At 46.9% G+C, this 27,822-nt stretch overlaps 1 protein-coding gene across 1 annotated transcript; it reads left to right on the plus strand.

The window, feature by feature from the left end:
• Positions 1–93: 93 nt before the first annotated feature.
• Positions 94–27,666, plus strand: DCUN1D3 (defective in cullin neddylation 1 domain containing 3). The gene is made up of 3 exons (XM_075285603.1): positions 94–232; positions 24,969–25,502; positions 26,891–27,666. Exons 1-3 carry the CDS (start codon positions 204–206, stop codon positions 27,372–27,374), a joined length of 1,047 nt encoding a protein of 348 aa, XP_075141704.1. The 5' UTR covers positions 94–203; the 3' UTR covers positions 27,375–27,666.
• The last annotated feature ends 156 nt before the right edge of the window (positions 27,667–27,822 follow it).

The following is a 27,822-nucleotide window of genomic DNA, read 5'->3' on the forward strand; positions in this document are numbered from 1 at the left end:
CGGTTTTACCAGTGGAGGTGACGTCACACTTCACCCCCTCCCGCTGAAGTCCGTGACGTCACCAGATGTGCGCGTCGTCGCGCTAGTGACGTCACGACGGGCGGAGAAGAAGGTGGGAGAGGTGCGGACGTCGCAAGGGAGACAGCTGACTGGGCGCCCCGGCCCCCCGGCTCCTGTGACACAATGCGGGAGAGCAGGAAGTGATGCGGGGGCTTCAGTCACGGCAGACATGGTGAGATGAGGGGGGTGCAGGGCGGTGTGTGTGGGGGCAGGAGAGGGGCGCAACACCCATCTAATCCTCAGCCGGGGGTCCTGCACAACACAAAGAGCAGCAGCTCAGAATACACAGGGCGCCCCCTACTGTGGTACCCACAAGCTTAGTATGTGACACATCTGTACACCCTGCAGGGGATCATATATATATTGTATACTGTCCTGTATATACTGTATACTGCCCTGTATATACTGGAGTGTCTGTACTGTCCTGTATATACTGTAGTGTCTGTACTGTCCTGTATATACTGGAGTGTCTGTACTGTCCTGTATATACTGTAGTGTCTGTACTGTCCTGTATATACTGTAGTGTCTGTACTGTCCTGTATATACTGTAGTGTCTGTACTGTCCTATATATACTGTAGTGTCTGTACTGCCCTGTATATACTGTAGTGCCTGTACTGTCCTGTATATACTGTAGTGTCTGTACTGCCCTGTATATACTGTAGTGTCTGTACTGTCCTGTATATACTGTAGTGTCTGTACTGTCCTGTATATACTGTAGTGTCTGTACCGTCCTGTATATACTGTAGTGTCTGTACTGTCCTGTATATACTGTAGTGTCTGTACTGTCCTGTATATACTGTAGTGTCTGTACTGTCCTGTATATACTGTAGTGTCTGTACTGTCCTGTATATACTGTAGTGTCTGTACTGTCCTGTATATACTGTACTGTCCTGTATGTACTGTAGTGTCTGTACTGTCCTGTATATACTGTAGTGTCTGTACTGTCCTGTATATACTGTAGTGTCTGTACTGTCCTGTATATACTGGAGTGTCTGTACTGTCCTGTATATACTGGAGTGTCTGTACTGTCCTGTATATACTGGAGTGTCTGTACTGTCCTGTATATACTGGAGTGTCTGTACTGTCCTGTATATACTGGAGTGTCTGTACTGTCCTGTATATACTGGAGTGTCTGTACTGTCCTGTATATACTGGAGTGTCTGTACTGTCCTGTATATACTGGAGTGTCTGTACTGTCCTGTATATACTGGAGTGTCTGTACTGTCCTGTATATACTGGAGTGTCTGTACTGTCCTGTATATACTGGAGTGCCTGTACTGTCCTGTATATACTGTAGTGCCTGTACTGCCCTGTATATACTGGAGTGTCTGTACTGCCCTGTATATACTGTAGTGTCTGTACTGTCCTGTATATACTGTAGTGTCTGTACTGTCCTGTATATACTGTAGTGTCTGTACTGCCCTGTATATACTGTAGTGTCTGTACTGCCCTGTATATACTGTAGTGTCTGTACTGCCCTGTATATACTGTAGTGTCTGTACTGTCCTGTATATACTGTAGTGTCTGTACTGTCCTGTATATACTGGAGTGTCTGTACTGTCCTGTATATACTGGAGTGTCTGTACTGTCCTGTATATACTGTAGTGTCTGTACTGTCCTGTATATACTGTACTGTCCTGTATATACTGTAGTGTCTGTACTGTCCTGTATATACTGTAGTGTCTGTACTGTCCTGTATATACTGTATACTGTCCTGTATATACTGGAGTGTCTGTACTGTCCTGTATATACTGGAGTGTCTGTACTGTCCTGTATATACTGGAGTGTCTGTACTGTCCTGTATATACTGGAGTGTCTGTACTGTCCTGTATATACTGGAGTGTCTGTACTGTCCTGTATGTACTGGAGTGTCTGTACTGTCCTGTATGTACTGTAGTGTCTGTACTGTCCTGTATGTACTGTAGTGTCTGTACTGTCCTGTATATACTGTAGTGTCTGTACTGTCCTGTATATACTGTAGTGTCTGTACTGTCCTGTATATACTGTAGTGTCTGTACTGTCCTGTATATACTGTAGTGTCTGTACTGTCCTGCATATACTGTAGTGCCTGTACTGCCCTGTATATACTGTAGTGTCTGTACTGTCCTGTATATACTGTAGTGTCTGTACTGTCCTGTATATACTGTAGTGTCTGTACTGTCCTGTATATACTGTAGTGTCTGTACTGTCCTGTATATACTGTAGTGTCTGTACTGTCCTGTATGTACTGTAGTGTCTGTACTGTCCTGCATGTACTGGAGTGTCTGTACTGCCCTGCATATACTGTAGTGTCTGTACTGCCCTGTATATACTGTAGTGTCTGTACTGTCCTGTATATACTGTAGTGCCTGTACTGTCCTGTATGTACTGTAGTGTCTGTACTGTCCTGTATGTACTGTAGTGTCTGTACTGTCCTGTATGTACTGTAGTGTCTGTACTGTCCTGTATGTACTGGAGTGTCTGTACTGTCCTGTATATACTGTACTGTCCTGTATATACTGTAGTGTCTGTACTGTCCTGTATATACTGTAGTGTCTGTACTGTCCTGTATCTACTGTATACTGTCCTGTATATACTGTAGTGTCTGTACTGTCCTGTATATACTGTAGTGTCTGTACTGTCCTGTATATACTGGAGTGTCTGTACTGTCCTGTATATACTGGAGTGTCTGTACTGTCCTGTATATACTGGAGTGTCTGTACTGTCCTGTATATACTGGAGTGTCTGTACTGTCCTGTATATACTGGAGTGTCTGTACTGTCCTGTATATACTGGAGTGTCTGTACTGTCCTGTATATACTGGAGTGCCTGTACTGTCCTGTATATACTGGAGTGCCTATCCTGTCCTGTATATACTGGAGTGCTTGTCCTGTCCTGTATATACTGGAGTGTCTGTACTGTCCTGTATATACTGTAGTGTCTGTACTGTCCTGCATATACTGGAGTGTCTGTACTGCCCTGCATATACTGTAGTGTCTGTACTGTCCTGTATGTACTGGAGTGTCTGTACTGTCCTGTATGTACTGGAGTGTCTGTACTGTCATGTATATACTGTACTGTCCTGTATATACTGTAGTGTCTGTACTGTCCTGTATATACTGTAGTGTCTGTACTGTCCTGTATATACTGGAGTGTCTGTACTGTCCTGTATATACTGGAGTGTCTGTACTGTCCTGTATGTACTGGAGTGTCTGTACTGTCCTGTATGTACTGGAGTGTCTGTACTGTCATGTATATACTGTACTGTCCTGTATATACTGTAGTGTCTGTACTGTCCTGTATATACTGGAGTGTCTGTACTGTCCTGTATATACTGGAGTGTCTGTACTGTCCTGTATATACTGTACTGTCTGTACTGTCCTGTATATACTGGAGTGTCTGTACTGTCCTGTATATACTGGAGTGTCTGTACTGTCCTGTATATACTGTACTGTCCTGTATATACTGTAGTGTCTGTACTGTCCTGTATATACTGGAGTGTCTGTACTGTCCTGTATATACTGGAGTGTCTGTACTGTCCTGTATATACTGGAGTGTCTGTACTGTCCTGTATATACTGTAGTGTCTGTACTGTCCTGTATCTACTGTATACTGTCCTGTATATACTGTAGTGTCTGTACTGTCCTGTATATACTGTAGTGTCTGTACTGTCCTGTATATACTGGAGTGTCTGTACTGTCCTGTATATACTGGAGTGTCTGTACTGTCCTGTATATACTGGAGTGTCTGTACTGTCCTGTATATACTGGAGTGTCTGTACTGTCCTGTATATACTGGAGTGTCTGTACTGTCCTGTATATACTGGAGTGTCTGTACTGTCCTGTATATACTGGAGTGTCTGTACTGTCCTGTATATACTGTAGTGTCTGTACTGTCCTGTATATACTGTAGTGTCTGTACTGTCCTGTATATACTGTAGTGTCTGTACTGTCCTGTATGTACTGGAGTGTCTGTACTGTCCTGTATGTACTGGAGTGTCTGTACTGTCATGTATATACTGTACTGTCCTGTATATACTGTAGTGTCTGTACTGTCCTGTATATACTGTAGTGTCTGTACTGTCCTGTATATACTGGAGTGTCTGTACTGTCCTGTATATACTGGAGTGTCTGTACTGTCCTGTATGTACTGGAGTGTCTGTACTGTCCTGTATGTACTGGAGTGTCTGTACTGTCATGTATATACTGTACTGTCCTGTATATACTGTAGTGTCTGTACTGTCCTGTATATACTGTAGTGTCTGTACTGTCCTGTATATACTGGAGTGTCTGTACTGTCCTGTATATACTGTACTGTCCTGTATATACTGTAGTGTCTGTACTGTCCTGTATATACTGTAGTGTCTGTACTGTCCTGTATATACTGGAGTGTCTGTACTGTCCTGTATATACTGGAGTGTCTGTACTGTCCTGTATATACTGTAGTGCCTGTACTGTCCTGTATATACTGTAGTGTCTGTACTGTCCTGTATATACTGGAGTGTCTGTACTGTCCTGTATATACTGTAGTGCCTGTACTGTCCTGTATATACTGTAGTGCCTGTACTGCCCTGTATATACTGTACTGTCTGTACTGTCCTGTATGTACTGTAGTGTCTGTACTGTCCTGTATATACTGTAGTGTCTGTACTGTCCTGTATATACTGTAGTGTCTGTACTGTCCTGTATATACTGGAGTGTCTGTACTGTCCTGTATATACTGGAGTGTCTGTACTGTCCTGTATATACTGTACTGTCCTGTATATACTGTAGTGTCTGTACTGTCCTGTATATACTGTAGTGTCTGTACTGTCCTGTATATACTGTAGTGCCTGTACTGCCCTGTATATACTGTAGTGTCTGTACTGTCCTGTATATACTGTAGTGTCTGTACTGTCCTGTATATACTGTAGTGTCTGTACTGTCCTGTATATACTGTAGTGTCTGTACTGTCCTGTATATACTGGAGTGTCTGTACTGTCCTGTATATACTGTACTGTCCTGTATATACTGTAGTGTCTGTACTGTCCTGTATATACTGTAGTGTCTGTACTGTCCTGTATATACTGGAGTGTCTGTACTGTCCTGTATATACTGGAGTGTCTGTACTGTCCTGTATATACTGTACTGTCCTGTATATACTGTAGTGTCTGTACTGTCCTGTATATACTGTAGTGTCTGTACTGTCCTGTATCTACTGTATACTGTCCTGTATATACTGTAGTGTCTGTACTGTCCTGTATATACTGTAGTGTCTGTACTGTCCTGTATATACTGTAGTGTCTGTACTGTCCTGTATATACTGTAGTGTCTGTACTGTCCTGTATATACTGTAGTGTCTGTACTGTCCTGTATATACTGTAGTGTCTGTACTGTCCTGTATATACTGTAGTGTCTGTACTGTCCTGTATATACTGTAGTGTCTGTACTGTCCTGTATATACTGGAGTGTCTGTACTGTCCTGTATATACTGGAGTGTCTGTACTGTCCTGTATATACTGTAGTGTCTGTACTGTCCTGTATATACTGTAGTGTCTGTACTGTCCTGCATATACTGTTCTGCCCTGTATATACTGGAGTGTCTGTACTGTCCTGTATATACTGGAGTGTCTGTACTGTCCTGTATATACTGGAGTGTCTGTACTGTCCTGTATATACTGGAGTGTCTGTACTGTCCTGTATATACTGGAGTGTCTGTACTGTCCTGTATATACTGGAGTGTCTGTACTGTCCTGTATATACTGGAGTGTCTGTACTGTCCTGTATATACTGGAGTGTCTGTACTGTCCTGTATATACTGGAGTGTCTGTACTGTCCTGTATATACTGGAGTGTCTGTACTGTCCTGTATATACTGGAGTGTCTGTACTGTCCTGTATATACTGGAGTGCCTGTACTGTCCTGTATATACTGGAGTGCCTGTACTGTCCTGTATATACTGGAGTGCCTGTCCTGTCCTGTATATACTGGAGTGCCTGTCCTGTCCTGTATATACTGGAGTGTCTGTACTGCCCTGTATATACTGGAGTGTCTGTACTGCCCTTTATGTACTGTAGTGTCTGTACTGCCCTGTATATACTGTAGTGTCTGTACTGTCCTGTATATACTGGAGTGTCTGTACTGTCCTGTATGTACTGTAGTGTCTGTACTGTCCTGTATATACTGGAGTGTCTGTACTGTCATGTATATACTGTACTGTCCTGTATATACTGGAGTGTCTGTACTGTCCTGTATGTACTGTAGTGTCTGTACTGTCCTGTATATACTGTAGTGTCTGTACTGTCCTGTATATACTGTACTGTCCTGTATATACTGTAGTGTCTGTACTGTCCTGTATATACTGTAGTGTCTGTACTGTCCTGTATATACTGTACTGTCCTGTATATACTGTAGTGTCTGTACTGTCCTGTATATACTGGAGTGTCTGTACTGTCCTGTATATACTGGAGTGTCTGTACTGTCCTGTATATACTGTACTGTCTGTACTGTCCTGTATATACTGTAGTGTCTGTACTGTCCTGTATATACTGTAGTGTCTGTACTGTCCTGTATATACTGTAGTGTCTGTACTGTCCTGCATATACTGTACTGTCCTGTATATACTGTAGTGTCTGTACTGTCCTGTATATACTGTAGTGTCTGTACTGTCCTGTATATACTGGAGTGTCTGTACTGTACTGTATATACTGTAGTGTCTGTACTGTCCTGTATATACTGGAGTGTCTGTACTGTCCTGTATATACTGGAGTGTCTGTACTGTCCTGTATATACTGGAGTGTCTGTACTGTCCTGTATATACTGGAGTGTCTGTACTGTCCTGTATATACTGTACTGTCCTGTATATACTGTAGTGTCTGTACTGTCCTGCATATACTGTACTGTCCTGTATATACTGGAGTGTCTGTACTGTCCTGTATATACTGGAGTGTCTGTACTGTCCTGTATATACTGGAGTGTCTGTACCGTCCTGTATATACTGGAGTGTCTGTACTGTCCTGTATATACTGGAGTGTCTGTACTGTCCTGTATATACTGGAGTGTCTGTACTGTCCTGTATATACTGGAGTGTCTGTACTGTCCTGTATATACTGTACTGTCCTGTATATACTGGAGTGTCTGTACTGTCCTGTATATACTGTACTGTCCTGTATATACTGTAGTGTCTGTACTGTCCTGCATATACTGTACTGTCCTGTATATACTGGAGTGCCTGTACTGTCCTGTATATACTGTAGTGTCTGTACTGTCCTGTATATACTGTAGTGCCTGTACTGTCCTGTATATACTGTAGTGTCTGTACTGTCCTGTATATACTGGAGTGTCTGTACTGTCCTGTATATACTGGAGTGTCTGTACTGTCCTGTATATACTGTACTGTCCTGTATATACTGTATACTGTCCTGTATATACTGTAGTGTCTGTACTGTCCTGTATATACTGTAGTGTCTGTACTGTCCTGTATATACTGGAGTGTCTGTACTGTCCTGTATATACTGGAGTGTCTGTACTGTCCTGTATATACTGGAGTGTCTGTACTGTCCTGTATATACTGGAGTGTCTGTACTGTCCTGTATATACTGGAGTGTCTGTACTGTCCTGTATATACTGGAGTGTCTGTACTGTCCTGTATATACTGGAGTGCCTGTACTGTCCTGTATATACTGGAGTGCCTGTCCTGTCCTGTATATACTGGAGTGTCTGTACTGTCCTGTATATACTGGAGTGTCTGTACTGTCCTGTATATACTGTAGTGTCTGTACTGTCCTGTATATACTGTAGTGTCTGTACTGTCCTGTATATACTGTAGTGTCTGTACCGTCCTGTATATACTGTAGTGTCTGTACCGTCCTGTATATACTGTAGTGTCTGTACCGTCCTGTATATACTGTAGTGTCTGTACTGTCCTGCATATACTGTAGTGTCTGTACTGTCCTGCATATACTGTAGTGTCTGTACTGTCCTGTATATACTGTAGTGTCTGTACTGTCCTGTATATACTGTAGTGTCTGTACCGTCCTGTATATACTGTAGTGTCTGTACTGTCCTGCATATACTGTAGTGTCTGTACTGTCCTGTATATACTGTAGTGTCTGTACTGTCCTGTATATACTGGAGTGTCTGTTCTGCCCTGTATATACTGGAGTGTCTGTACTGTCCTGTATATACTGGAGTGTCTGTACTGTCCTGTATATACTGGAGTGTCTGTACTGTCCTGTATATACTGTAGTGTCTGTACTGTCCTGTATATACTGTACTGTCCTGTATATACTGTAGTGTCTGTACTGCCCTGTATATACTGTAGTGTCTGTACTGTCCTGTATATACTGTAGTGTCTGTACTGTCCTGTATATACTGTAGTGTCTGTACCGTCCTGTATATACTGTAGTGTCTGTACCGTCCTGTATATACTGTAGTGTCTGTACCGTCCTGTATATACTGTAGTGTCTGTACTGTCCTGCATATACTGTAGTGTCTGTACTGTCCTGCATATACTGTAGTGTCTGTACTGTCCTGTATATACTGTAGTGTCTGTACTGTCCTGTATATACTGTAGTGTCTGTACTGTCCTGTATATACTGTACTGTCCTGTATATACTGTAGTGTCTGTACTGCCCTGTATATACTGTAGTGTCTGTACTGTCCTGTATATACTGTAGTGTCTGTACTGTCCTGTATATACTGTAGTGTCTGTACTGTCCTGTATATACTGGAGTGTCTGTCTGTTCTGCCCTGTATATACTGTAGTGTCTGTACTGCCCTTTATGTACTGTAGTGTCTGTACAGATTATCTTACTATGTATACACATGGGCATCAATACCTGAATAATATTCATTTGTGTGTATATACTACGCAGTGTACACTGGGGATTTGGTATCAACATGTATCCTATGGGGTATCTATAGCAGCATGTATATACCTGTATGTATCCTGTGGGGTAGCTATAGCAGCATGTATATACCTGTATGTATCCTGTGGGGTATCTATAGCAGCATGTATATACCTGTATGTATCCTGTGGGGTATCTATAGCAGCATGTATATACCTGTATGTATCCTGTGGGGTATCTATAGCAGCATGTATATACCTGTATGTATCCTGTGGGGTAGCTATAGCAGCATGTATATACCTGTATGTATCCTGTGGGGTAGCTATAGCAGCATGTATATACCTGTATGTATCCTGTGGGGTATCTATAGCAGCATGTATATACCTGTATGTATCCTGTGGGGTATCTATAGCAGCATGTATATACCTGTATGTATCCTGTGGGGTATCTATAGCAGCATGTATATACCTGTATGTATCCTATGGGGTATCTATAGCAGCATGTATACATTGAGTATTGATACCATCATGTATACACCAAGGCATCACTATTGTCATGTATACAGCAGGGTATTGTCATGTGTACGCTGGAGCTGTTCGTGTCACTATTCTCATCATATCTGACCCCTGTGTGCGGCTCTGACTACTCTGCTCTGTTATGGCGGCACTTTGCGGTCACTCTCACTTTGGGTCCCCTCCCCCCGTATATACTGGAGTGTCCCCCCCCCCCCCCCATGCAGTGTCAGCGCCATCTTTTCTTCTGTGTGATTTCTGGATTCCTTGGCTTCAGTGTGTTGTATTTGATCCGTCCATCTCTGTCCCTGATCCCTCGGCCTCATATCTGCTCTGTGTATATCATATAACTATTTAGGGGAGTGGGCGTCTGGATAATCCAGTCCCAGTACAAGAGTCAGTACTGCACTATAGTGTCCCCATAATGGGAGAGTAGTCCGCGGTGAGCATACGGTCAGTCCGCCTCTCTGGACAGGGTGCAGTATGGGACATATAGCTGTATACGCTTTGTATGGATTGTTTCACTGCCAGATCGTCCTCCATACGGTGCATGCTTGTCTTGGCAGGGTGTGCATGTGTATTCTGTAGGTCTAGGGGAGTGAGATGCTGTTAGGGACCTCTCGCTGTGGATTATACCCTGAGAGCAGGGACAGACATGATGATCTCCAACCCTTTGTTATCCCTGATATCTGCCATTGGGGGTAGATGGGACCCCCTCCATAATATTACATGGTGGACCCCTCCCTCTGACATCTGCAGAGTGGATCACGTGCATACCCAGCTTTACCCTCCAGTCACTGACTCCAGTCCTATATACATGGGAAGGGGTTTCAGCCATTCACAAATCTTTGTCTTACTGAACCCTCGGCCTTTTATTCTGGTCTGATCTCTGACATTGGCTTCTGTGTTGGGGGGTCTCGTATTGCCCGGACCCCTCCAGTTACACCTCACATATCTCCTGGACCAGGCCTGATCCTCCTGACGCCTGAGGCGACATGTCCTAACTTGTTACTATGAAATGCTGATCTAATCCTTCATGTCCTCTTATGTGTGGAGGAGCGATATAGCTTCAGATATTATTACTGTATGGTAGGATGGGACAGGCACCTATAGATTCCATACTGACACCTCAGCATGGTGTATGTGGAAGTCTATGGACACCTACCTGGGCCATGGGTGGACGGTGTGTCTCTAGACGGACGGCGTGTCTCTAGACGGACGGCGTGTCTCTAGACGGACGGCGTGTCTCTAGACGGACGGCGTGTCTCTAGACGGACGGCGTGTCTCTAGACGGACGGCGTGTCTCTAGACGGACGGCGTGTCTCTAGACGGACGGCGTGTCTCTAGACGGACGGCGTGTCTCTAGACGGACGGCGTGTCTCTAGACGGACGGCGTGTCTCTAGACGGACGGCGTGTCTCTAGACGGACGGCGTGTCTCTAGACGGACGGTATATGTCTCTAGACGGACGGCGTGTCTCTAGACGGACGGCGTGTCTCTAGACGGACGGCGTGTCTCTAGACGGACGGTATATGTCTCTAGACGGACGGCGTGTCTCTAGACGGACGGCGTGTCTCTAGACGGACGGCGTGTCTCTAGACGGACGGCGTGTCTCTAGACGGACGGCGTGTCTCTAGACGGACGGCGTGTCTCTAGACGGACGGCGTGTCTCTAGACGGACGGCGTGTCTCTAGACGGACGGCGTGTCTCTAGACGGACGGCGTGTCTCTAGACGGACGGCGTGTCTCTAGACGGACGGCGTATGTCTCTAGACGGACGGCATATGTCTCTAGACGGACGGCATATGTCTCTAGACGGACGGCGTGTCTCTAGACGGACGGCGTGTCTCTAGACGGAAGGCATATGTCTCTAGACGGACGGTATATGTCTCTAGACGGACGGCGTGTCTCTAGACGGACGGCGTGTCTCTAGACGGACGGCGTGTCTCTAGACGGACGGTATATGTCTCTAGATGGACAGCGTGTCTCTAGATGGACGGTGTATGTCTCTAGATGGACTGTATATGCCTCTAGATGGACTGTATATGTCTCTAGATGGACTGTATATGTCTCTAGATGGACTGTACATGCCTCTAGATGGACGGTATATGTCTCTAGATGGACTGTATATGTCTCTAGATGGACGGTATGTGTCTCTAGATGGACTGTATATGTCTCTAGATGGACTGTACATGCCTCTAGATGGACGGTATATGTCTCTAGATGGACTGTATATGTCTCTAGATGGACGGTATGTGTCTCTAGATGGACTGTATATGTCTCTAGATGGTCTATACTATATATGGGAGGATGTAAATAAGGAGGCAGTGCCTGTGTTGTGCTGCCCTCTATAGATCACATCTGGTACTTGCCAGCTTTACCTATAAATACCTTGAATCCCCTTTTTTTCCTGCAGTCCCTACATTCAGGGGTTACACAGCACAGCGGCGCCCGGTGTTGTCTGTCGCCTTTTAAGGCCTGACTGCCGCCATTTTTCCTCCGGTTTGTGCCAGTCATTGTTTTGCCTCCATTTCCATCCTTTTCTGATGGTTGTTTTGTGATTTTCAGTTCCTTTTTATTGTTTGCAGCTTTCTAGTTAATCTCTTACCCGGAGCCGCCATTTGTCTGTTTATAGCGGTGGAAATAGGCGTCACCTCCTAACCATGCGTCAGCTCTCTATATATATGTCACAGCATGTGGAGGCCGCTATATATACAGTGCTATAGCATGTGGAGGCCGCTATATATACAGTGCTATAGCATGTGGAGGCCGCTATATATACAGTGTTATAGCATATGGAGGCCGCTATATATACAGTGCTATAGCATGTGGAGGCCGCTATATATACAGTGTTATAGCATGTGGAGGCCGCTATATATGCAGTGTTATAGCATGTGGAGGCCGCTATATATATACAGTGTTATAGCATGTGGAGGCCGCTATATATACAGTGTTATAGCATATGGAGGCCGCTATATATACAGTGTTATAGCATGTGGAGGCCGCTATATATACAGTGTTATAGCATGTGGAGGCTGCTATATATACAGTGTTATAGCATGTGGAGGCTGCTATATATACAGTGTTATAGCATGTGGAGGCCGCTATATATACAGTGTTATAGCATGTGGAGGCTGCTATATATACAGTGTTATAGCATGTGGAGGCCACTATATATACAGTGTTATAGCATGTGGAGGCCGCTATATATACAGTGTTATAGCATGTGGAGGCCGCTATATATATACAGTGTTATAGCATGTGGAGGCCGCTATATATACAGTGTTATAGCATGTGGAGGCCGCTATATATATACAGTGTTATAGCATGTGGAGGCCGCTATATACAGTCCTATGAAAAAGTTTGGGCACCCCTATTAATCTTAATCATTTTTAGTTCTAAATATTTTGGTATTTGCAGCAGCCATTTCAGTTTGATATATCTAATAACTGATGGACACAGTAATATTTCAGGATTGAAATGAGGTTTATTGTACTAACAGAAAATGTGCAATATGCATTAAACCAAAATTTGACCGGTGCAAAAATATGGGCACCTCAACAGAAAAGTGACATTAATATTTAGTAGATCCTCCTTTTGCAAAGATAACAGCCTCTAGTCGCTTCCTGTAGCTTTTAATCAGTTCCTGGATCCTGGATGAAGGGATTTTGGACCATTTCTTTCTACAAAACAATTCAAGTTCAGTTAAGTTTGATGGTCGCCGAACATGGACAGCCCGCTCTCAAATGATCTGAAAACAAAGATTGTTCAACATAGTTGTTCAGGGGAAGGATACAAAACGTTGTCTCAGAGATTTAACCTGTCAGTTTCCACTGTGAGGAACATAGTAAGGAAATGGAAGAGCACAGGGACAGTTCTTGTTAAGCCCAGAAGTGGCAGGCCAAGAAAAATATCAGAAAGGCAGAGAAGAAGAATGGTGAGAACAGTCAAGGACAATCCACAGACACCTCCAAAGAGCTGCAGCATCATCTTGCTGCAGATGGTGTCACTGTGCATCGGTAACTATACAGCGCACTTTGCACAAATAGAAGCTGTATGGGAGAGTGATGAGAAAGAAGCCGTTTCTGCACGTACGCCACAAATAGAGTTGCCTGAGGTATGAAAAAGCACATTTGGACAAGGCAGCTTCATTTTGGAAACAAAGATTGAGTTGTTTGGTTATAAAAAAAAGGCGTTATGCATGGCGTCCAAAAAGAAACAGCATTCCAAGAAAAACACATGCTACCCACTGTAAAATTTGGTGGAGGTTCCATCATGCTTTGGGGCTGTGTGGCCAATGCCGGCACCGGGAATCTTGTTAAAGTTGAGGGTCGCATGGATTCCACTCAGTATCAGCAGATTCTTGAGAATAATGTTCAAGAATCAGTGACGAAGTTGAAGTTACGCCGGGGATGGAGATTTCAGCAAGACAATGATCCAAAACACCGCTCCAAATCCTCAGGCATTCATGCAGAGGAACAATTACAATGTTCTGGAATGGCCATCCCAGTCCCCAGACCTGAATATCATTGAACATCTGTGGGATGATTGGAAGCGGGCTGTCCATGCTCGGCGACCATCTAACTTAACTGAACTTGAATTGTTTGTCCAAAATACCTTTATCCAGGATCCAGGAACTGATTAAAAGCTACAGGAAGCGACTAGAGGCTGTTATCTCTGCAAAAGGAAGATCTACTAAATATTAATGTTGCTTTTCTGTTGAGGTGCCCATACTTTTGCACCGGTCAAATTTTGGTTTAATGCATATTGCACATTTTCTGTTAGTACAATAAACCTCATTTCAATCCTGAAATATTACTGTGTCCATCAGTTATTAGATATATCAAACTGAAATGGCTGCTGCAAACACCAAAATATTTAGAACTAAAAATGATTAAGATTAATAGGGGTGCCCAAACTTTTTCATAGGACTGTATATACAGTGTTATAGCATGTGGAGGCCTCTATATATATACAGTGTTATAGCATGTGGAGGCCGCTATATATACAGTGTTATAGCATGTGGAGGCCGCTATATATACAGTGTTATAGCATGTGGAGGCCGCTATATATACAGTGTTATAGCATGTGGAGGCCGCTATATATACAGTGTTATAGCATGTGGAGGCCGCTATATATACAGTGTTATAGCATGTGGAGGCCGCTATATATACAGTGTTATAGCATATGGAGGCCGCTATATATACAGTGTTATAGCATGTGGAGGCCGCTATATATATACAGTGTTATAGCATGTGGAGGCCGCTATATATATACAGTGTTATAGCATGTGGAGGCCGCTATATATATACAGTGTTATAGCATGTGGAGGCCGCTATATATATACAGTGTTATAGCATGTGGAGGCCGCTATATATACAGTGTTATAGCATGTGGAGGCCGCTATATATACAGTGTTATAGCATGTGGAGGCCGCTATATATATACAGTGTTATAGCATGTGGAGGCCGCTATATATATACAGTGTTATAGCATGTGGAGGCCGCTATATATACAGTGTTATAGCATGTGGAGGCCGCTATATATATACAGTGTTATAGCATGTGGAGGCCGCTATATATATACAGTGTTATAGCATGTGGAGGCCGCTATATATATACAGTGTTATAGCATGTGGAGGCCGCTATATATACAGTGTTATAGCATGTGGAGGCCGCTATATATACAGTGTTATAGCATGTGGAGGCCGCTATATACACCACACGCTGATCATTTTGGCGCCTCTTCACCTCTTACCTTACATTGTTTAGTGACTGTTCCAATTTAGTTAAATGGGGCTGAGCTGTAGCAGGGCCGAATGTCCAAAGATGAGATTGTGACTACTCTGACCTGGGAGAGGAAGCCGCACTTGCTTGGCCACCTCTACAAACAGCTGATCGGTGGGAGTGCACGGAGTCCGAGTCTCCTCTAACCCTGGTATTGATGACCTAAGGATAAACCATCCTAGTCCATGATGACCCCTTATACAGAGGTCCCTATGACGATCCTATTGTATACAGCAAGGGCTGCAGCAGAAGCTGTGCGGGACAATATGGGGGTCTTAGGAGGACGGTATAGGCTGGACGTGCTCTGTGAGCCAAGATGGCAAATATAGGCCGTAATATAATTGCATTTATTGGGCTTCTTATCAGTGCACAGCTTGTCCCTGTCTTGTGACTGTCCATGATCTTGGTTCCAGGGGTGCCCGTGTATTAGCAGACATGCTGACCGCCTCGCTCTACATTCTAGATATCTCGATAAAGGCGATTAAACGATTAACTCTTTTGTCCTGGAAGCGTTCAGAGCTGCAGGCCTGTGCCAAGAGTACAGTGTGAAATGCGGCATCCGATAATCAGGCGACCCGCGGCCTCGCCGCTCCACCATCACAGCGGGTCTTCCTTGGGACAAAGCTGTCACTTTCTGTCTCGCTCAGTCTCTTAATTGCAGCTTGGTTTATGCCGGTTGCTAGGGAAGGTTTGGTTGTAAGTCGCTGCTCTATCAGAAACTACTTGGGAGGGGCAGTGAGGGCTGGTCATGAAGCATCACTGGTACTATGGGGGGTTGCTTACTTTAAAGGGGTTATTCAGGATCTGACCAAAGAGCACTCAATGTTTTACCTGTTACACCCTGCACTACTCCAGCACCACTGCTATGACGTTCCCTGCACTACTCCAGCACCACTGCTATGGCGTTCCCTGCACTACTCCAGCACCACTGCTATGACGTTCCCTGCACTACTCCAGTACCACTGCTATGACGTTCCCTGCACTACTCCAGCACCACTGCTATGACGTTCCCTGCACTACTCCAGCACCACTGCTATGGCGTTCCCTGCACTACTCCAGCACCACTGCTATGGTGTTCCCTGCACTACTCCAGCACCACTGCTATGACGTTCCCTGCACTACTCCAGCACCGCTGCTATGGCGTTCCCTGCACTACTCCAGCACCGCTGCTATGGCGTTCCCTGCACTACTCCAGCACCGCTGCTATGGCGTTCCCTGCACTACTCCAGCACCGCTGCTATGGCGTTCCCTGCACTACTCCAGCACCGCTGCTATGGCGTTCCCTGCACTACTCCAGCACCGCTGCTATGGCGTTCCCTGCACTACTCCAGCACCGCTGCTATGGCGTTCCCTGCACTACTCCAGCACCGCTGCTATGGCGTTCCCTGCACTACTCCAGCACCACTGCTATGGCGTTCCCTGCACTACTCCAGCACCACTGCTATGGTGTTCCCTGCATTACTCCAGCACCACTGCTATGGCGTTCCCTGCACTACTCCAGCATCACTGCTATGGCGTTCCCTGCACTACTCCAGCACCACTGCTATGGCGTTCCCTGCACTACTCCAGCACCACTGCTATGGCGTTCCCTGCACTACTCCAGCACCACTGCTATGGCGTTCCCTGCACTACTCCAGCACCACTGCTATGGCGTTCCCTGCACTACTCCAGCACCACTGCTATGGCGTTCCCTGCACTACTCCAGCATCACTGCTATGGCGTTCCCTGCACTACTCCAGCATCACTGCTATGGCGTTCCCTGCACTACTCCAGCACCACTGCTATGGCGTTCCCTGCACTACTCCAGCACCACTGCTATGGCGTTCCCTGCACTATTCCAGCACCACTGCTATGGCGTTCCCTGCACTACTCCAGCACCACTGTTATGACGTTCCCTGCACCATTCCAGCACCACTGATATGTATTAAAGGGGCTGTACAACCATAAGGAAACATTTTTTTTTTTTTTTCCCAGCTGCCCATGTCTTTGTTGCAGATTTCTGCAGCATCCTCTGTGGGTTATTAGATCTAGTGCCTGCACGTGACAGGCTGGACCCGGCATCTGCCATGACGTTCATACTCCAGTATTGTCACGTTGTCTGCAGATACTATTCTACATCTCTGCTGTATGATGCAACCGACTAATGATTTTGCATGCTGGAAGCAAAGTCCTGGAACTTAAAAGTCCTCCTAGAAACCCCCTACAGGGAAATAAAATACTTCGCTATAGAAATAGTTTCAGCTAGAACAAGTTTTAGACCTAAATAAATCACCAGAGGAGTAAAGCCGTGTAATTGTCTCCCCTGTGGATTACTTGTGTAGCTCCTGCCAGACAAACGCACTGAGAATCCTGACGCTGTCGTCATCAGCTCATTGGCGACATGGTGGTGGGATGTCATCTTTGGAATCTAGGAGACAAAATAGGAGGCTAGCCCCTGGGCCACCCGCCATCGGATCTAGCCCCTGGGCCACCCATCATCAAAGCTAGCCATTGGGCCGCCCATCATCAGAGCTAGCCCCTGGGCCACCCGCCATTGGATCTAGCCCCTGGGCCACCCATCATCAAAGCTAGCCATTGGGCCGCCCATCATCAGAGCTAGCCCCTGGGCCACCCGCCATTGGATCTAGCCCCTGGGCCACCCGCCATCAGATCTAGCTCCTGGGCCGCCCATCATCAGAGCTAGCCCCTGAGCCACCCGCCATCAGATCTAGCTCCTGGGTCGCCCATCATCAGAGCTAGCCCCTGAGCCACCCGCCATCAGATCTAGCTCCTGGGCCGCCCATCATCAGAGCTAGCCCCTGAGCCACCCGCCATCAGATCTAGCTCCTGGGCCGCCCATCATCAAAGCTAGCCCCTGGGCCACCCGCCATCAGATCTAGCCCCTGGGCCACCCGCCATCAGATCTAGCTCCTGGGCCACCCATCATCAAAGCTAGCCCCTGGGCCACCCGCCATCAGATCTAGCTCCTGGGTCGCCCATCATCAAAGCTAGCCCCTGGGACGCCCGCCATCGAATCTAGCTCCTGGGCCGCCCATCATCAAAGCTAGCCCCTGGGCCACCCGCCATCGGATCTAGCTCCTGGGCTGCCCGTCGTGGGAGTAAAATGTCTGTGTCACTTACAGCCCCCACCTACCACAGCGCAGTGGATTAGAGGCGAGTTGGGCGCTGATAGGCTCCGTGTATGTTTCTACAAGGATGAATGTTTTGAAAAATGCTGATAAAGCTGGAATAGTTTTGAATCCTTATAGGACACTGGGATATGTGTATTACATTCACCCTGTTGGTTAGATCAGCAGGGATTCCCCTATGCCAGTGATGTGGGGTACCATGACCGCTCGTGCCCCCTCTCTCCGCCACCTGCACCGCTTTCTCGGCCTTGGTTTCCTCTTTGGTTCGTTGCGCCGGATCCGCTCTCTGTTTGTAAGGAAGAAGTGAAATCTTTGTCTCTCTGCTAAAAATGGAGAAACAACTTGTGATGTGCAGATTGTGGCTGATGCTGAGGGATATATTTAGCTTTCCCTGGCGCGCTCGGATAGCAGAGCTGGTGTCTTCATGTTGCATCCAAAAAGCATTTATTCAATATTTTGGGACATGAGAAATAGTTGGATCAGATTTTCAGTTCTTTTTCTGGTGCAGTTCACACGAGCGGTTCCCGGGGTGCCCTGATGTGTCTGCTCCTTACTGCAGATTGTACTGGTGGTAGAATTCTCTTAAAGGGGTTACTTAAAGGTAACGTGTGACACCCAGCAATAGCAAGCCGAGCGCCCCTAAATTACTGTAGGACTCAATAGTCACGAGGTGACCCGGAGATGGAAACATTCAATATTGGGCAATTAAAGGGGAATTCTGTGATGTTTTAATTGATGAGCTGACCTTAAGATCAGTTGTCAATTAATGATCCACGGGGGTCTATGGATCAGCTCTCGGAAGCGGCAGCTGCACCACATGATGTCACGTTCATCGGTCACATGGTCTGATCGCAGTCCAGTCTCACTGCGCTCACCTGCAGCAGCCTCTTCAAACAGCTGGTCAGTTGGGGGCCCGGGTGTTGGACCCCTACTGATCGTTTATTGATGATCTATGCTAAGGATAAGTCATCAATTATTTAGCCTGGAAAACCCCTTTAAGAAACTAAAGTGGCGCAATAATAATCATTTTATAGCTGTCAGTAGTAAATAGAGGGGCGTGGAGCCCTGGGTGGAGGGACCGGGTCCTGGGATTGTCTTATTGGGTGATGTCAGGGAGGGAAGTCCTCGCTCCTGCAGATCTCAGTCATCCGTCTGTCACATGGTCGGCCATTTATGAGTTCTCATGTTAATACAAGTATCACGTAAATGATCGATGAAGATGTGACTGCGAGCCCTCCATCAGAGCACAACGGGGACCCTATTGCTTCTTTATACATCTCCCATTTCTTTCTGTAGAGACTTTCATTTCGGGACTGGTGTCCGGGACCTTTATATTCTTAGGGGCTGTGGGGTCCAGGGGCCACTTCTTAGGGCCTGTGGGGTCCAGGGGACACTTCTCAGGGTCTGTGGGGTCCGGGGGCCACTTCTTAGGGCTTGTGGGGTCCGGGGGACACTTCTCAGGGTCTGTGGGGTCCGGGGGACACTTCTTAGGGCCTTTTCCATCTTCTCTGGTGTGGCCTGCTGGGGGCGCTGTATACCAGCCAGGGATAGGAATAGACTTGTCAGGCAGGTTAGAAGGGCCGGCTCTGTCCTGGGGGGCCCCTGGGCCCAGTACAGGTGGGGGGTGACAGAAGGACATGGAGAACAAATCCCACCCCATGTATGAGACGTGATCGCACCGGGCAGTCCTGTCAGTGACCGACTGCTGCACCCCAAGTGTGGGAAGGAGGAATCGGAGCCCCCCCCCGTGGTCAGGCTGTATAATCTACATCAGGCCGAGCGCAGACACTCCGCACACAGGGCTACTTGCTCCGGAGTCTTCTCTTCTCAGTTGCTCTGACTCCCGGGATCTTCTATCTGCTCTGTGTCTGTCCTGTAATCTATCACTGTATTATCTGTAACACTGAGGATCCGCATGGTGGGACTATTAGAGGATTATCTTATCACATGATCATATCCTTTATGGACCTGATATTATATTGTGAGTGCTTGCTATATACACCAGGGCTATGTCAGGTCATGCACATGTATACGCTATTATATATATTTTAGGGGGGGGTTACCATTAATATGGGGACGCTGCATTTACTTAATAACCTGATGTCGCTTTTGCTCGATCTCATGAAGGTCAGTGACCGGGCAGCCGCCATTTTGCACCGGCTGTGCTGTGCTTGGGATAATATGGTGTCGCTTTAACTGGGGCCTGGGCGCACATTTAGTCATGTTGCCGAGTATTGTGAATGGAGCACAAAGGGCCCTCTGATTTTACAACTCCTGAGTGAATGATTCATGAGGTGAACAATGAGCTGCCACAATAAAATGGAGAACTCGGGGAGTCGCGGTGGGAAGTGAATGTGCACTGCTGACCGCTTTCCTCTAGAACTTTCTTCTGCTTGTGGTAATGTAGAGTTAGGCTTCAGGATAGTGCGGAGGGGCCCCCGGGCGTCAGTGCGTGGAGGGGCCCCCGGGCGTCAGTGCGTGGAGGGGCCCCCGGGCGTCAGTGCGTGGAGGGGCCCCCGGGCGTCAGTGCTCCATACTACAGATTTGTAAGCATGTAGTACTGTATGGCGGTCTGCGATATGCCTTACACTGGTGCACGGTGAGGCCTATTCTGTTAGATTTATCCAGAACCTGAAATAATAGCCTCCCTGTATACCTCCTACAATCTAATACTATGGAGGTTCAGTATGGCTCCATAGACGTCTGTGTGGACCTTGGAGATGCTTCTTATTGTAATAAAACAAACCAGACAATAAATGAGACTGTGATGGGTTGTGGTGGGTAAAGCTGGTCATACAGGACCCCAATGGTAGAACAATTGGCCATCTTCTATGGCATCATGGGTGAATGACATTTCCACTTTGTGTGTGTGTGTGTATAGATAGATAGATAGAGATATAGAGATATATATTCTAGTATATGAATGCCATGTATTGCTGGGCAGGAGTTTCTCTCTCCGGTCCTGTGTACAGTCTGATGTGTTGTCAGTGGTTGTCTCCGGCCGACCACAAGGATCTGGTCCCATTATAGAAGCGCCTTGTAAACCTCAGGATTGCGGCTTCTCTTCTATTCTTCTTGACCGCAGTTGTCAGTAGAATAAGAAGCGATTAATTTGTAGAAGTAATGCCGATATAGGAGATGCCAAGCCCAGGCTTTTATTCCTGCCCTCTTCTTGGCAGCTCACTGGGTTTTCTTTGTGGGTCCCGGGGATTTCTTCTTCGTTGTCTATAGGTGTAATCCTGCAGCATCTATACAGCTTTACACTCACGTAGAGGGTTGTATCCGCACAAGTGATCAATCATCTCAGGCCAGTCACTATCTGTGGGACAGGGGACGTGGGACAGGCGAATTGGGCTGGAGGACGTGGGACAGGGGATGTGGGCTGGAGGACAGGGGACGTGGGCTAGGGTAATATGTGATAGTAAGTATAGCTGGCTTCATTGCCTGCAGTGTGATAGGACTTGTGGCACTAAGCCTGGTTATTCCTGTGATCAGACACACAACATAGGGCCCTCACTGTGTATTACATATATACCACTGCCACACAGGCCTTAAAGGGGTTGTCCAGGAATTATAGAAAACTCAGGGGTGACCAGATTGGGGGTAAAACAGAAGTAAATTCTTACCCCCCCCCCCCAATCTATCCCCAGTGCTCCGTTGTACAGTCCTGGTCCCCTTTCCCTTCCATGCTAGGACACCCCGGGCCCCAAGCAGATTGGCTCACATGATTGCTGGGATCTATCTGTGGCCTTAGTGGTTGCTGGTAAGGAACCGGATTCCAGTGTAAATTGCAGTTTTATTTTGGGTGAGTCCACGTGGGGAACAATGAGTCTGCTGTAGATGTGAGCGGGGCCAGAACCTGCAGCAGCTTCGGACATTGTTATTGTTCCTGGTTACAGAAAGGATGTGAGATCTCGGCCGGGGATTTCCATATTACCGTGTAGTTTATGGGAACAAGACGACAAACACAAAATGTTTCATTCACTGGTAGTAATACTGGTGTATGATCACTTGTGGTGTAAAGACTATAGGAGACTTGTATTATGGGGTACATGTACCCCCCCCGAAGAAGCAGAGACAACTGAACAGGTGACAGAGCGGTGTATTATTTGTCTCACGTTGAATCTGCTTTTAGCATTTGTTGTAGTCCCGCGTTACTATGTGACCAGCAACCTATCAAAATGTCTATACTGCGGCAACCCCTGTAGTCCTATAGTGCCCGACCCTATAGGTGCAGCGGCAGGGCCTGGCATGGACTCTAAACAGGCAACCCCTAGATCCGAACGGGCGCCGTGTAATGCTTTATTTGTTTCATGGTGATGCTGCGGGAATATTCAACCAGGTCTGGGGATCCCTACAGATGACACCTGATCGCTGGGGATCCCTACAGATGACACCTGATCGCTGGGGATCCCTACAGATGACACCCGATCGCTGGGGATCCCTACAGATGACACCTGATCGCTGGGGATCCCTACAGATGACACCTGATCGCTGGGGATCCCTACACATGACACCTGATCACTTGCGTGATATCCACCTCTGTCTCCGTGTATACTGCCGCTCTCTGGAGTACGGGTATATAATACCGGAGGGGTCACGTCAATCTGATACCGCTATATCTATGACCTTATAGCAGTTACTTCTCATGTCCTATGATAGATGACATTCTCAGCCTTTATATGACACCGCGATCTCGGCTCTCCTGGTATTATACTCAGAGGCCTCACTTATGTCTATTCTGGCCATGTTATCCGCGGGTGATGTCTCTGGAAATAAATCTCCTAGAACTGTGATCTCTGTGTCGTATGAAAGCTGCAGTGAGAATCGGGAAATAACACAGAAGGGGCAGAAAGGGGATCCCAGAGACCCCGGGGAAATCCTTGTCCATAAAGGATATTGCCGCATTTATTACTGCCAGAAAGTCAGGAGGTTTGGGGGTTTCGGTCCGCTTTACCATGATGACAGATGCACTAGTTTTTAGGTAGCCCTGACTGCTGCGGCGCCGTTGTCATTTCCCAGTAGGATGATGGTTTCTAGTCTGTTCTGCAGCGTCGCTCACAGTCACCAGCTATTTGTATCTCCAGATCCACCAGGGCCTTGTTATCAGCAGCTGCGCCTGTATACCTGTATAGTACTCGGCGCCGGTGGGGAGGGGGCGCCATCTGCCTGTTTGTCTTACTGCACCTCGTAGAGAGATTCTCTTATCTTACTGTGTGCGGCGCTTATTGTCCTGCCTTATTACATATCTGATAGGTGCCGCTCCGACCTCTCAGGTGCGCCCCCCGTCCTAGAAGGGGCTGCTGTGATTTAGGGTTTCCCCCTTACCCATCTTCTCTCCGTCCCCTATGGATTCTGACGGGCACAGTCTTCGGGACACGAGCGATACGCGCGGTGAGGTTTCCACACCTTCAGCTGTTCTGTGAATTGCTAATAATTCCTCTTAAGTAGCTCTTATGAAATCTCGGCGCCCCGCTCATGCCGAATAGTGAGCGTGAATCGGCTTCTTTGTAACCTGTTCAGCATTAAGAATTCGAGGAATTTCCTTTTTTAGGAAATGTGGTGAATGTGAGAGAGTGAGCGAGCCCTGCGGTCAGTCCGTGTGTAGGGACGGGTTCACATGGGCAGAATTCTCTATACAATCCCTTTTAGCTACTGACATTATCTGCTGCCCAGACTGTCACTGACTACAGCTGGACGGATCCCAGGTACCTGCACCCCTAAAACACGCCCGATGCCTTTATAACATATCCACTGAGGGGTGAGGAGTCGTAATGTTAGGGTGTTTCTGTTTAATTTCATAATGTGCAGGTTCATGAAAGGGAGAAGCACAATCGGCACGTCCCCAATATGGTCCCTGATATGGTATACTGCTCAGCACGTCCCTGATATTGTCCCTAATATGGTATACTGCTCAGCACGTCCCTGATATTGTCCCTAATATGGTATACTGCTCGGCATGTCCCCGATATGGTCCCTGATATGGTATACTGCTCGGCATGTCCCCGATATGGTCCCTGATATGGTATACTGCTCGGCATGTCCCCGATATGGTCCCTGATATGGTATACTGCTTGGCACGTCCCCTTCTGCTGCTAATACCACGTTATAGCACATTTCTCTGAGGCAGGGGCACATACTGTACAATCCAGAGCAGTCTGATCCCTTCAGCCATCTGTTATAACCTCTACTGGTCTCTTTACATGTAATTCTGCCAGGAGTAACTGTAAGACAGCAGATAAATAGCTGAGAAAGCCCAAGTGACCATAATACAGGAGAAACTGGTAACATGGAGTGAACAGTAAATTAGGAACGAGGGAGACACCGAGTGGCCGGGGCTATAGAGGGGGGTGTTATGGGAGAAAACAGCAACATTGCCAAATAAAGTGCATCACATTGAGGTCCCGAATCAAATAAAATCACATAAGTTGTCTATAAAGTTAGTGACCATCTAAGCATGAAATATATTGTTGCATCAAACTTAAGGAAGCAGACAGCGCCGTTCTCTGTGTAGTGGCCAGACCAGAGTACTGCACATCGGCTCGCATTCATTGCCCCAGCGCTGTCTGCTGCCTGCTCCATTCTCTGTATCCGCTGCTGAGTATTGAGGGTGTTGGGCCCTCACAGGTCTTGGATTCTTCTTTATACTGTGAATATCTCTCATTTCTTTTCTTGCAGGTCAGACAGCTCCTCGGGATGGTGGTATGTTGACGTGTATCGAACATCCGTTGAGACGGTGTCTGATACAAGGCGGACTGCTCTAAACCTGGACACACTCAACATGGGCCAGTGTGTCACAAAGTGTAAGAACCCTTCATCCACACTAGGCAGCAAAAATGGTGACCGGGAGTCAAACAAATCCCATAAGAGAAGCTCAGGACACAAAGACGAACACACGCCGGTGGGGGGGAAGGCATCAGCGGACATCTTAGTCAACGGAACAAAGAAAGCCCAAGATGCCGCGGTGGAGCCCAGTCATCCTCAGGTGCCTGCAGGCGATGCAAAGAAGAAAGAGCCCAGCATGGGGGCCGAGGTGTCGTCCTTGCAGAGAATCGAAGACTTGTTCAGAAGATACAAGGATGAGCGGGAAGACACCATCTTGGAGGAAGGCATGGAACGGTTTTGCAATGATCTGTGTGTGGACCCTACAGAGTTTAGAGTGCTAGTTTTAGCATGGAAATTCCAAGCTGCCACCATGTGCAAGTTTACGAGGTCAGTCATCCATTCTTGCATTTGTCTGAACTCTGCAAAATTACTGACACGTATTCACATAATGGAGTTCTGTCCGGAAAACATGTTCCAGGTGTAGGACCGGAGTGAACACGGCTTAGTGATGCAGCGAGGTCCTGTAGTGAGTGATGTGCAGGGAGCTCCCATATAACATAGTGAATTATGACATCATACTCATCAATCACATGACCTGATCGCAGCTCAGCCCCATTCAGGCGAATAAGCTGAGCTGTGGTACCAAGCACCGGTGTATGGTACCTGGCGGGGCAAGTATTTAAGAGGCCGCTGCACTCGTGTGAATGCTTCTGCCTCTTGAAACAGCTGATCTGTCTGGGTCCCGGGTGTCAGACTTGATGACCTATTCAAGGCATAAATCATCATTTAATAAGTCCTGGAAAACTGCTTTAATAATAATGGATGTCAGTTAGGAAATAGGTGGGGTCTGCTCTGGGGGTCTGCACTCGGGGTCCTCCATAGACAGGACTCCTGCTCAGTCCAGAAGTGGGTCTGGTTTTCACGCGATACCCCTCAGTGGCGCCTGTCAGACCGCTCTGATCAGTAACGGCTGGCATATTCTAATCACAGGGAAATATTTATTCATCTATTTTCAGGAGGACGTGGACAAGGCCACGGACATGTCTGAGGAGAGCGAGCTGATACTGCCCGACTGAAATCCCCTCCAGTTAGGCCTCGTACATGTAGCGTGACTAGTCATGAACCAGAATTGGCCGCCGTTCACTTTACGTGTTATTCCCCTGACTATTGTGATAGGTTCTTTCTACACCCAGCAGTTATTAGGACTGGCGCTGGTTTGGCGGTGCAGATATTTGGGGCCGCCGCTGCTGTCCTATCTCTTCTAGAAAGATTAAAGAGGACCTTTCACCCCCTCCACTGAGTCCAGCTCTTTACATCTATTCCAGTCCAGTTGGATATTTCTCTCTCGCCCCCACCATTCCTGAGCAATCCGTGCAGGTAGTTTTTCTGCTATTTATTCTCTGTACTGTCAGGTGGGCAGGAGCAGACAAGGGGGTGTGATCCTGATCTCAGACACTGGCTCTAGTCACACCCCCTTGTCTGCTCCTGCCTGACACCGCCCACCTGACACGAGAGAGTCTAGTTTAGCACATCAGACTTCAAAACTAACAGCAGTGATTGCTCAGGAATGGTGGGGGCGAGAGAATCAGTGGAGGGGGGGGGAATCTATAAATAATGTAAAGAGCTGGACTTGATGGAGGGGTGAAAGGTTCTCTTTAAGGATGTCATAGCAGTGGGTGTCTCCACAACTCTCCTCCTGGCAGCCATCTTGCTATATACACCTTACTTTCTTGTTTTTTCAGCATTTGGTGACTCCTTTTTTGTTCCCAATACAGGAAAGAGTTCTTTGAGGGCTGCAAGGCGATCCACGCGGACAGCCTGGAGGGGATTTGCAGCCGGTTCCCCAGTCTCCTGAACGAAGCCAAGCAGGAGGATAAATTTAAGGATCTCTATCGCTTCACCTTTCAGTTTGGCCTGGACTCAGAGGAAGGGCAGCGGTCACTTCACCGGGAAATAGCCATCGCCCTCTGGAAGTTAGTGTTCACCCAAAACAAGCCCCTCATATTGGACCAGTGGTTAGACTTCCTCAGTGAGAACCCCTCAGGAATCAAGGGCATCTCCCGGGACACGTGGAACATGTTCCTAAACTTTACTCAGGTGATCGGCCCCGACCTCAGCAACTACAGCGAGGACGAGGCATGGCCGAGTCTCTTCGATACCTTTGTGGAATGGGAAATGGAAAGAAGGAGAAAGGAGGAGGAAACCAAATGTATTAGACCTTCAGGCACAGACGGCGCCCGCGCAGGCGAGCAGACTTAGCCCCGCGCCCGCCTCACATCCCCCCTCACCTACATTCTACGTAAACTCTGGACTTTCCCTGGAAATTTCATGGAGAATCCGTTTTTTTTGTTTGTTTTGTTGTGTTTTTTAACTACTTTACACCTTTTTCTGCCTTGAATTCGAAAGGGCTCTCAATGCTGGTAACAAGTTTCAGGCACTTTCTTACCATTTGGTTATTTTAGCGTTTTTTTTTTTGTTTGTTTTTTTAATAGGAATATTCTGACAGTGCCAGAAAATGTTTCACCTTTATATTTCAGGTTTAACTGGCTCGAATTAAATTAACTGAATGCTTTGAAGGGGTCGGGGGTGGGGGAGGGGAGGGGGGACTGACCCATTTATTTAATTTAAACCCTGTTGATGTGTCAGGGGTGGGGGGCGGCTTGCAGAGCCAATGCATTGTGGGACATGCAGCAGCTGGTTGGTGTCA

The sequence above is a fragment of the Leptodactylus fuscus genome, chromosome 8 (genome assembly GCF_031893055.1).
Source record: "Leptodactylus fuscus isolate aLepFus1 chromosome 8, aLepFus1.hap2, whole genome shotgun sequence".
NCBI classification, from domain to species: Eukaryota; Metazoa; Chordata; class Amphibia; order Anura; family Leptodactylidae; genus Leptodactylus; species Leptodactylus fuscus.